This window comes from Rattus rattus, chromosome 3 (assembly GCF_011064425.1).
Source record: "Rattus rattus isolate New Zealand chromosome 3, Rrattus_CSIRO_v1, whole genome shotgun sequence".
Lineage (NCBI taxonomy): Eukaryota > Metazoa > Chordata > Mammalia > Rodentia > Muridae > Rattus > Rattus rattus.
In genome coordinates, this window is record NC_046156.1 from 77,220,077 (window position 1) to 77,232,870 (window position 12,794).

Below are 12,794 nucleotides of genomic sequence, written 5' to 3' on the forward strand. Positions count from 1 at the left end.
TTATTTTGATATTTGACTAGTAAATTTAAAGCTTATAACCTGATAGATTGTATATGTACAATGTATATTTTTATGGATCTCAAAGTAATTATTCAAGTATATAAATACACACACATATATGTGTGTATATATATATATATAAAATGGAAATTTAGTGATCAATAATGTTCCTTAAAATTTAAACCTATGTGTATATATTTCATTACATAGCTCTAAAGTAATAAAGATACAAAGATGTATGCATACTGAAGTTACTTTGAAGGGAAACCATCATATATACTTCCCTATTTTAAATTCTTCATTCTTGACCTATCTTAGAGACCAGAATAAAGAAGACTGACGATTATAGGAGCAGAATCAAAATATGACATGCAGAAATATGGATGGGGCATTAAATACATAAATAAATGAGACTAAAAGTATATCTAGTGTACCAGAGTAGATGCCCAGAGAGCTATCACTGGAAAAAGAATTACTTCAACAATGTATCATGTCAGTTTTTAGAAGGAAATTAAGTGGATGCTGCCATCTGTGACAATGGTGTAGCTAGTGAGCTAGCCTGCCATACAAACTAAAGCAAAATATCACAACATACTTACAAACTGGTAACATGAAAGAAAGAAAACAGAAGTCTAAGTTGGAGACTAGAACCCCTACAAGGATGGTGACTGTCAAGGACAGCCAGTGTTGTATTGACCTGACAATGAGCTAAAACTACCAGCTAACAAAACAAGTGAGAGGTAACTAGGGGGAAAGAAAAAGCCACCAGACAAAAAGCTCAGCATTGTGCCCCTTCTTTTGGGACCCTTCACACTCTCAGGTGTTTCTGTCATTGTTCACTTTTCCCACACAATCCATGTGTCATGAATGTTATGTGGCCAGTCATGTGTTAGACGAGAAGAAATGCAGTATGTCTGAAAGACAGCTCTCCCCCAAGTCAAATCATAGGAAATGTGACACTTTCCTCCTTACTATGAGAAAAATAAATTAAGTATCCATCATTTTAGGCACTAAAATATTAAAGCTTGACTCTGGCCCACGTGTATGTCAGACATTAAGATATCAGTTACATGAAATAAGGATGATGCCTTCTGGGAATAAAGCATATTAATGAGATGCCAAGTCAGAAGAAAAAAGCCAATATTCATCAAACACATATTACATGTCAGGTCCTCTGTCTGAGGATGTGCAAGTATGTTTGAAATACACAAGTGAGCAAGCACCATCAAGTTATAAAGATACAGTTCACAAAAGTTCAGTCCCTTCATATTTACACACATAGAAATTCCATTGTCATTTGATTCCACAAAATTTGTAGAACAAACCACATTTATTGCCCAGTTATTTCAAGTGAATAATAACTTCTTGTTAAAAAATAACATAAATAACAATTTAATTTGGGGAAAAGAAACTGTCTTAAAATATTGTTGTTCACGATCATCATTTTTTTTCAATAGTTGGAACAATTGGACCTGCAGTGTAGGAAATTTGATGAGTAACCCTGTTTATTAAAATTAGATTCTATGTGGAGGAGATAGGATAGCTATGGTTAAAGTTAAATAGCTATTGATTGAATTATTTGTAGACTATCAAACATTAAAAGATCATCATCCATAACTTTAAAGCAGTTTAATAATATATAGTGTTAATCACCTTTTTCTCTGTTTGTAGATACTATTTTGTTGTTTTTCTAATTACCATTAGTTCTTATAAACAGATATATAAAAATCACTCAGAGCTTAAAACCCCAAAATTCTCTGCCAATATGTTAACTGTGTGCAGTAATCCAGAATGGCATATAACACTGGTATATAAACTCTGTGTACATACAAGCATGTAGACCAGTGCTGTGAGGCCTTTTGTAGATACCACTGTGAGTTAATATTACCTTCACACCATGAAAATAATTGAAGAGACAGCAAAATATACTTTTTTCAAAGCTCAGAATTCAAATAATTCATATGAACTAATTTTACTTCTGAATGGAATATTATATTATTATATATATATCACTGAACAGATATCTGAAACTGTGGTTCTTCCTCATGACACATTGAAAAGCACATTTTCTATTTGAGAAATAATTCAGTCATCGAAATCATTTGATTTTTTTTTAGAAAACACAAATATTTTATAAGATGCCATGGGGAAATAAATCCCACAACAACAATTTAGAAAAGTGTATTAAAGTGATAAAAATAACAAAACACACTTCATTTTTTTGTGTCCTATGTTTGTTCATTAGACATGAAAAGAAGGTTACGGTGGTAAATTCATCACCAACACTGATAAATTATGTAAAGCAAAGGAGCTAAATATCCTTTGCTTTTGTTTTATAAATAAAATGGTTTTTAATCATATGCATCTTTTATTAAAATTAAATAGAAACCTTTAAAAAGTGGCCAATCCTTTTAGTACTTACCTCATGTGGGTAATAATAAGTGTTGGGGTGGGAATGAAGAAGTCATCCACTCTGTCAAACTGTTTCCCGACTGGCTGTGTGTGGATGGTGTGGTGAGGCACATTCCCGCTGGCCAGAGTGATCACCTAAATAGAATACACAGGGCTTTTTAGAATACATTTGTATAAACTCCACTTTCCTTTTCAGAGTTGGTATTTAGTAACAAATTTCTACAAAGAATGACTATGCATATGACTATTGTACCAGGTAGACAGAGAATACCTTAGGATGTAATGTCCCCACAACACATCTAATTGTAAGAGACATGAGATTATAAATATGCATAGGCATTCTGTACCTTGTGGAGTCTGATAAAACAGTAAAACAAAAAAAGAATGAGGTAATATGAAACAAGTACTAGATTCCGTTTCTTCTGTAGTCTAAAGGAAGATATATATCCATGAAAGAAAAAAATGAAATGTGCATCAAGTGAACTTTCAAACTCTGAGAAGAAATAAAAGCATATTTCCAAAAATGTTATTCATTTTAAAAATGTATTTATTCTTGTAGTATGGTGTGTGCGTGTGCATGTGTGTGCGTGTGTGTGTGTGTGTGTGTGTGTGTGTGTGTGTGTGGTTTAGATGTGTGTTCATATCCATATGTATGTACAATGCCACAAATGTAGAAATCCATGGACAACTTCCAGGAGTTAGTTTTGCATAAAATATCATTATATTTAAAATGATTTATTTCTCCTTTTTTTATTTATCAAGTTCTTTTATATTTCTTGCACCAGGACAGTGCTTAAAGAAACAATTATTTGGTTAAAATTTTGTTTGTTTTCAAGTAATGAGCATGGAGGTCACAGGGTAGGGGTCTGAGCAAGTAAGCATGACCGCTTCCAAGCCTGGAGACCCGTGATACACTTGGAAACTTACTTCTGACCAACTATGAAAATGTGGAAAACTGTCTCATCATGACTTTTAGAATAGCAAATTTTACATTTTACAAAACATCAATGCCATTTTTGAAATAAAATACAACTATGATACAACTGAACTCTGCCAAATATCACTCATTAGTATGGTGATGGCTCATGGGCATTTTTAATAATAAGAATTGCAGAAAATTAATAAATTTCGAGCAAATTTGTCAAAAGTGTGCACCTTAAATATCTAGCTAAAACAGCTGAGAGAACACAGGAGATGATAAGATTCCTCTCTGCACATTTACAGGCTATTATGAATATTTTTAATGGATGGATATGTACACGGCTTTGTATGTCTAGGTGGGCAATTACATATTATCAATTGGATCAGAAAAATCTAGCTTAAAAATAGAAAGTGAAATTGTTCTAGCATTTGAGTAAAATACTACAATAATGGAAAGTCATCAGATTCATTAAAAACACTGTAAATAACAACTTATTGGGATTGAAAAAACATCACATTTAAGTTTCTTCATTAAAGTATTTTAAAAATTCGATGATTTAGGGCTGTACATTAGTGGCACACTCCAGGCAGCACTGTGTCACAAGTAGTTTGAAGAAGTGGTTTATAATGAACCTTCGATTTCCTTCCCCCTTACTCTTAAACTTGTTTCTGAGGATCTGAGGGCTATGACACAGGGTCACAGCCAAAAATTTTTCCCCAGTTTTGTGAACTCATCATGTAAATAACCTAAAATAGAGGCAACTGTCCCTAGAGTAACACAAAACATTCCTCAATTAAACAGGGGCCTGTGCTCTAGGTGATGTAAGAGTATACATCAGCCTTTAGGGTGATTCCATTGTCTCTACCTCAGGACTTCACTGAGAATACTCAGGCAAGGCCAAAGCTCAAATCTGTTTATTACTGGATGGATGTTTACTGAGGATGTGGCTATTTCACTAAACCTTCTCTGGCACACCTGCTGAGCTGCACCATATAACCCTCATCACATGACTTGCTATCATATTCTTTATAGATCAGAGGTTCTACAACTGTGAATGAAAATAATATTTTGTGCTTTATAAATCACCCACCATCAAGAAATCTGTTACAGTAACAGCATTAGAAATTAGGCAAACTATGTTTCTTTTTCTAATGGTCTTAACTCTTATGGTCACTTATTATTTCATCATATAAATGGGACTGTTAATAAATATCTGGATGATCCTAGTCTGAAATAAGAACCTAGGTTTTACACATTTTTCAGTCTCTATGCATAGATGATGACTGAAACCACAGTTCCCATCAGGAAGAACGTCATAATTTAATGCTCATTAACATCTATGAGACACCTAAATGTTTTAAAATCAATACTTGCTCAGCTTCCATGATATGTTCTACCTGTAAAGTTGGTGATGTCTTCTCCATGCTGCCCCAGCTCAGCACCCAGACCTGGTCATGTGACTTGTCGTAGTGTAATTTAACTGGTACAGGGTCTGTACTCACTGCCTGCAATCAAGAAAAATTGAAAAAAATAATGTTTTATAATGTTGGCGTTATTGGAAAACTGGATGAGAAATGAAAGAAGAATCTAGAAATTCAGGAATAAGATTAAAGTTGTATTTGGCCAGATACCTGATTTTCTAAGCCCTATTAGATTAATCTGAAAATATCATATTCAACATCATTTTCCTTCAACATTTATACAGTTTTATATAACATTATCCTCTTCAGCTGTCTGACGTGAATTTAGAGTCAAGGAGAGCTGTTTTAAAAGGAAGGATTACAAAATATGGTATGTCTGCTCACTGCAGTTCAGTGATGACACGGTTTGGCTGTGTTTCTATTCTGTTTTCACTATCTTCATAGAGGACTTGACTGAACTGAAGTCACCAGGGTCCAGAAGCCATATCTGCATAGAAGGTCTTATAGGCCTCAGGAGAGGTTAGAATTCCATGGATGTAATGCTGCAGCTCTAGCTGATGTGGCCTGGGTCATCTTAGCAACCTTCTTAACCTTTCATTGCTTTCCAGTGTCTGAACTAATAGTTGTCCAAACGTCAGAAAAAACCATGGAGTGCTTTAACAGTCCTCCAGATTCCTCCAGTCTCCAGCGTCATCAAATAGCATTAAAAGCCTACAGCAATAATTTTCTTGTATCTGAGACAACGAGCAGATACTTGAAAATGCCTTGATTTTGACTTTCCATTGTTCTTTTGACTGTAACCATTCATTCAATCATTTTCACATCAGAATCTGTTATTCAGGACAACATGACTCCATGTTCCTAGGCATCATCACTCTTTATTCTTTTGATCTGAGAACAGCATTGCATCACATGACCATTCATGGACTCAAAATGGCAACAGTTTGGCCAATAGATTTAAATCTACTACTGATTGTGTGACTTAATTTCTTTAATGAGAGGGAGAATGTTACCAAACAAAGTAAATGATGTTTTAAAATTGTTTGTAACATACTTGGTGTGTTAAACATATTTTTGTTAACGACATTTATTATAGTAAGCATTCATTTTAAATATAATTATAAGAAAACAAATTGTTGCTAGTAAGTTTTTTTGCTCACCCTCATTTCTTACTGTTAATATTATAAGCCTAACAGCTGGAAGGTAATTTACTGCAGTAGTTACTTTTATATGCTTTCCAAATTTGTAATATGAAATAAATAATATTCAGTCATACTTTAACCCAAAAATGACAGTCTCATTCCAAAGTTGTTGAATATTATCAAAATTCCCCAAAATATAACTCACAGGAATATGCAGCTCTTTTTTATTAATCATTTTATTCATTTATATTTCAAATGATATCCCTGTGCCCAGTTACCCACCACAAACCCCTATCCCATCCTCTTTGTCCCCCCTCTCCTTTGCCTCTGTGAGAGTGCTTCTCCACCCACTCACTCATTCCTGCCTCACAACTCCAGAATCCCACTACAATGGGGCATTAAGCCTCCAAGGACCAAGGGCCTCCCCTACCATCGATGCCAGATAAGGTCATCCACTACTAAATATGTATCTGGAGACACTTTGAAAATCAATCTGGAAGTTCCTCAGAAAATTGCAAATAGTTCTACCTGAAGACCCAGCTATAGCACTTTTGGACATATATCCACCCCAGAAATGTTCCAACATATATCAAGGTCACCTGATACATTATGTTTATAGCAGACTTATTTATAATAGTGAGAAGAAGAAACAACCCATATGTTCTTTGACAGAAGAACGGATACAGGAAATGGGGTACCTTTACTCAATGAAGTCCTACTCAGCTATTAATAACAATCAGTTTATGAAATTTGCAAGCAAATGGTGGAACTAGAAAATATCATCCTGAGTGAGGTAACCCAGACACCAAAGAACATGCATGGTATGTACTCACTGATAAGTGGATATTAGTCCAAAAGTTCAGAATATGCACCATAAAACCCACAAACCATGTGCAGTATAAGAAGGAAGACCAAAGTGTAGATGCTTCGATCCTACATAGAATGTATAACAAAATAATGAACGAGCTAGAGGGAGGGAGAGACCTTGGATGGAGAGAGGAGGGGGAAGGGGAGAGAGACAGAAACAGGTATTGGAAGGGACAGGAGAGAAGTACAAAGAATCAGGAAATTGAATAGAAACATTTAGCAGAGGCAGATGGGGAACTGGGGTTGTCACTAGAAAGTTTCAAACTCCAGGGAAGCAAAAGGTTCCCAGGAGCCAATGGTGACAACTTTAGCTGAAATATCCAACAAAAGGGAGATACAACCCTGTAGAGACCATTGCCAATAGATAGGCACAGGCCCCAGTAGAGGGATAAAGCTACCTGTGCAACTCTAAATTTTTAACCCAGAAATGTCCCTGTATAATGGAAAGACATGGACAAAAATAGAGTAGAGACTGGAGGTAAGGCCAGGCAGAGACTCCCCTCCCACCTCTAGGTATCCACCCTGTCTGCAAACACCAAACCCAGACACTATTGCTGATACCAAGAAGTGCTTGCTGACAGAAACCTAATATGGTTGTTCCCTGAGTGGTTCTATCAGCAACTGACCAATACAGATGCAAATACTCACAGTCAAACATGGTACTGAGCTGGAGACTACAATAAAAAAGCTAGGGGAAAGCCTGAAGGAGTTGAAGGGGATTGAAACCCCAAAAGAAGAATATCAACTGACTGGATCGCCCAGAGCTTCCAGAGACTAAACCACCAACCAAAGAGTCTAATAGGAGGGAGTTAGGACTCCAGATACATACGTAGTACAGAATGGCCTTACCTGACATCAATGGGAGAGCAGGGAGGCTTTATGCCCCAGTGTAGGAAGATGCTAGAGTGGTGAGGCGGGAATAGGTGAAAGGGTGGAGGAGCACCCTCATCAAGGCAAAAGGAAGGGTACAAAGGTGGATGGGATGAGGGGCTTGGTAGAGGGGTAACAGGGAAGGAGGACATCATTTAACTGGTAAACAAATAAAAATGATTAATAAAAACCAATTCATCTGTATGTGGTTATACCAGCCTAGTTTGTATGCAGTCTAAAACAGACTGATCATTATGTCTCCATAATTTTAAAGAAATTACTGAAAACAACAAGAACAAACAAGAAAGAACTTCATGATACTTGATTTTAAGAATACAGCAGGACAATAGATGAAAGTTTGTAAATGACTTCTAAGATCAAGAAGGGATTCAAATAGGAATTTCCAGTCTACTAGAGCTTAGACAGTGCTATTGCCTTTCTGGGGCCTTTCCTAAGTAATATCCATCTGATGCATGGCCACAGGAGTAAGAAAACTATGACTGGCCCACCAGAGGTCATTTATCCAATAGCCCATACTGCACTCCTTCCTAGTAAGGGAATGAACACAAAAAAATGTTTTGTTTAAGAAAGCTCCAACTTATTCTTCACATATCTGAACATTTGGGAGGCACCATACCCCATTAGAAGATGGAGAGAAACTCAGAGAATGTCCAACAGCTGTATCTGTGGTGCAAGCTAAAATTCACAGTGCCCGGGAGATACAGTATGCATAATGCTCAAGGGGAGGCATTCTAAATCCGTTATTTAAACTAATAAGAAAACCATAGTAAGTCCCTATCCTTATTTCTCTTGTGAAATAGGACTAACAATACTTGCTTTCAAAATTTCTCGTGACTATTGAGATAGATAATGGGTATCTGTGTCGAGTGAATATCGAGCAGTACTGAAATACTCTCATTGTAACTGCTGTAAGTACTGAGCTGCAACAAAGTTCACTGCTGTCCTGCTTACCTAGCATGATTTTCAATGAGCCGCTGGTTCCACACAGCAGTATGTATAGAGGTGCATATTAGTAAAACTTGAATTGTTTTCATGATTATGCTACCAACAAAACAATATTTTAATCATGAAATGATATTGCAAAAAAAGGTAACACTGTCTCTTTCATTAAAGAATGTACAGAATAAAGGGGTTTACATGGATTTAGGATAACTTGATTTGATAAATGACAGCTCCATAGAAGTGCAAAGCAGGACAAGAGGCTAATGGACAATATGATACTTTGAATCATAAAATATGAACCTTTTACAGGCAGGAGGATCAGATCCCTTAAAAAGATGGCTTATAGAGCAGGCAAGATGTCTCAATTGATATAAATGACTGGAAATTCATCCACAGAACCCATCTGATGGAGTGAGAGCATGGAGTTCTGCATGTAATCGTATGTCATCTGCATATGTACTGTGTCAAGTACACACATACTCAAAATAACAAAATAACCATATATAAAAATTAAGCTAAATTTAACTCAGGAAATAAATTTGGTAACTTCCTTCAAATAAACTCAAATATATCTGAGACAGAAATTATTAATCAAATTTCAAAATATCAAAAGAAGTATAAAGTATCTTCTCAAGTGTCAACAACAGTTTGATTGTTCTGCATTTTAGCATTTCAAAAGGATATTTCTAAGCTTGATCATTTTAAAATTTCACTATACAATTTACCAGAGACAAACAAACAATAATAAGATAAGATATGGGTACAAATGAAGCAAATGTGATCTACTTTATTGGAGAGAAATTGATTGTTTGGAAAAGTGTACATCTAGAGTGTTAACTGCAAACTGACACATTTTATGTTTCAAGTGACTCTTTTCACAAAATGTAAGACAGGGATGCACATGTTTGTAGATGATCACTTTGTTGAAAGGTTCCTATGTGTAACCTAATCTTGATTTGGGCTCTGAAAACACATCTACTCTAAGGTTCTTGACATCCACTTCCAGAAGAAATAAATAGCATGAGTTGAATTTTTACAAGACATCTGTAAATATACTTCTAAAATTTAAATGATCAGAAACCAGGATAATCATCTCTTGAAAGGCAGAAAATTAGTACTTTTTTTCCTTTTTTATTAGTTTCTTTATTTACATTTCAAAAGTTATCCCCTTTCCTAATTTCCCCTGGGGGGAATTTCCCCATCCCATCCTTCACCCTACTTCTATGAGGGTGCTCCCCAACCCACCTCCAGACTGCCTCCTGCCTCCCTGTCCTGGCCTTCTCCTACAGTGGGGCATCAAGCCTTCACAGGACCAAGGGCCTCTTCTCCCATTGATGTCCACAAGGCCCGTCCTTGACTACATATGTGGCTGGAGCCATGGGTTGCTCCATGTGTACTCTTTGGTTGGTGGTTTAGTCCCTGGGAGCTCTGGGCAGTCTGGTTGGTTGATATTGCTGTTCTTGTGGATGCTAAGAAGTGCATGCTCACAGGAGACTGATATAGCTGTCTCCTGAGAGGCTCTGCTAGAGCATGACAAATAAAGAGACGGATGCTCACAGCCATCCATTGGACTGTGAACAAGGTCCCCAATGGAAGAGTTATAGAAAGGACAAAAAATTAGTACTTGTTAAATGCATTTAGTTATTTACCAAGGATAAACCTGTGAGCCTCTAATGCGTAACATAATTTACAGATGACTTAACATTTTGCAGGAGTGACTTCCAGCATTCATGTAATAATAAGCAAGCCAAAAAGCTGTACAGCATGCTGAAATTAATTTATGTTATTAAGAAAAATAATATTATTCTATTTATCAAAAGCTATTATACTATTCACATGATTCTTTATGAGTACTAATAAGTATGGGCCTTTAAAATATACCTCTCCTTAGATGGAGGTGAATGCCATTCTTAGCTTTCAATATTGGCCTTTTTTAGGCAATGGTTTTAAAGTGTAATGTAATTCTTGCATCATGAGAAATAAATTAATATATTCAAATGGGTTGGGGTCATCTCCCCATGGCTGCTCATGTGCTTTGTCAAATAGGAGTTCCTGCAGTTGATCCCAGCCAGGGTGTTTAAATATTTGACAATGTAACATGACAGCATTTCCAAATGTGGTGGACCACATTCACACCTATTTGGGACTCCTAAACTCCATGGAGTTGAACAACACAGACTTGATTCATCTAGTTACACACACTCCTTTTTTATTTACATATTTTATTGCTTTTTTAATTGGATATTTTTTATTTATATTTCTTTTTTTTTTTTTTCGGAGCTGGGGACTGAACCCAGGGCCTTGTGCTTGCTAGGCAAGCACTCTACCACTGAGCTAAATCCCCAACCCCTATTTATATTTCAAATGTTATACCCTTTCCTGGTTTCCCAGCCATAAGCTCCTATCCCACCCCCTCCCCTTCTTCTATAAGAGTGTTCTCCCTCTCCAACCGCCCTCTCCTTGCCCTCCCCAACAGCCCCTCTTCCTGCCCACCCCTGACATTCAATCAACCTATCTCTTCTTGCTTTGGGAAAAAAAATGATATATATATTTAAAAGACAGTGATCTGGGATATATGCTTGTAATTTGGTGTGCTGATATGTAATTATCTTTCTCTCAAGTTCAGCCTCTGTTGAATTTTTTCTTCCTTGACTTGTTTTACATTACTCTATAAATACTATTCTTCTAGAAAATTTGTTTTCAGACTCTTCCACCAGAATCCTCCAGAAACAAAGAGTTACTTCCCAATTCTGAGGAGAACTCTTTTTAACAGGAATGACTAAATCAATCATATTTGACCTAATTAAATATTCTGGAATTTTTTAAAAAGAAAATATTGTGATATTATAGTAAAAAATCTAGTATTTTTTCTTACTGACAGTAAACTAGATGTTTTGCATAAGCGCTTCTTGGCGTTTTCTGATTCTATACGAAGAGTTCTACTGTAGCATATTTCTGAAGTTCTGTTGGGATGTTAAATTTTCTGAAATATTTTCAAATAACAGGCATGTTATTGTCTTTACAGTTTCAGGCTCTAGAAAGATGATTTTCTGTAAATACTATGTTCAGTGCTATATTTTTCTGGTGAGCTAAAATAACCTATTTGTTTTGTAAACATTATTGAAAATAAGCTGAATATGTAACAGTAATACAAGGATTTTGTCTGACACATTATAGCTTTATAGAGGAATTTCTATAAAGGCTTTCTCTAATATTATAAAAACAGTGCTGACAGTCTAATTTTAATAAACTTTCAGGATTAACTTACTTTTTTATAATTGTTCATATCTTTGTTGACCTATAGACACTAATGTTTACTTACGTAGGTGATGTAATGAGTCACCGGTATTTCTGGGGCAACTACAACAAATACAAAATTCTAAGTGCACAGTGCACTGCTCATGGACAAGGTGCATTAGACTCTGTAGAGATGGTTCACTTTGTCATAGAGAAACACTGACAATAGCAGCGAGACACGAAGAGTGCCTCCGACTTGACACGAGGGAACAGTACAGCGCAGCTTGTTTACCAGTCTGACAAGGAGAGTACCAGCTGGCTAATTAAGTGAACCTAATTTAAACTAATGATGTAGATTCTCAAGATAATGTGATAATGGCTGGAGGAGACTGCTGATGATCCCAACACTCCCGAGGTGTCACACCAAGCCACTTCTGCACCCAGGCAGAACAGAATCGTGTTTTTTAGAAAAGAAAATGAGGTCAGTTGTTTACTAGTTAATCATCTATACAGCCAAACATCATCTGTGTGCAGCTCTAGAAAATAATTGAAGCTATTTGACGTTTAAAACAATATCAAGTTTAGATATACTACTAAATTATTGTGGCCTTACACTTTTTTGCTGCAAATAAAAATGATGGATTTACAGAAAACAAGTTTACTGATATTTTCTTATCTCTATCAACCTGAGGCCAAAGCTGGGAATTTTTATATGACAAGAAACTAGTCACCTTTCCAAAAATAATGTGTAGCAATCCAGCTTAAAGTTGAGCAGTCTGCAGTCCTCAAACATGCACATACCAAAAAGTCAAATGGTGCAAAGGAAAAAATACATAAATATGCTATCATAGATTAGTATAAAATTCTGGGGGTGGTGGTCACTTTTGGGCACAACTACAGCCCCAGAACTCCTGCGAAGTCACAAGAGTCACAGTTTCTGCACAGCAAGAGCTGGAGATG

The 12,794-nt window shown here is 36.1% G+C and overlaps 1 protein-coding gene across 1 annotated transcript in view; it reads right to left on the reverse strand.

Annotated features, from left to right (window-relative positions):
• The window catches only part of Fstl5 (follistatin like 5), a 586,654-nt gene that overhangs the window by 41,800 nt on the left and 532,060 nt on the right, over positions 1–12,794 (reverse strand). The window contains exons 10-11 of the mRNA XM_032896952.1: positions 4,732–4,839; positions 2,423–2,547 (exon numbers count right to left, since the gene is read on the reverse strand). Of these exons, the coding sequence (XP_032752843.1) occupies positions 2,423–2,547; positions 4,732–4,839 (233 nt within the window). The remainder of the gene's footprint in view (positions 1–2,422; positions 2,548–4,731; positions 4,840–12,794) is intronic.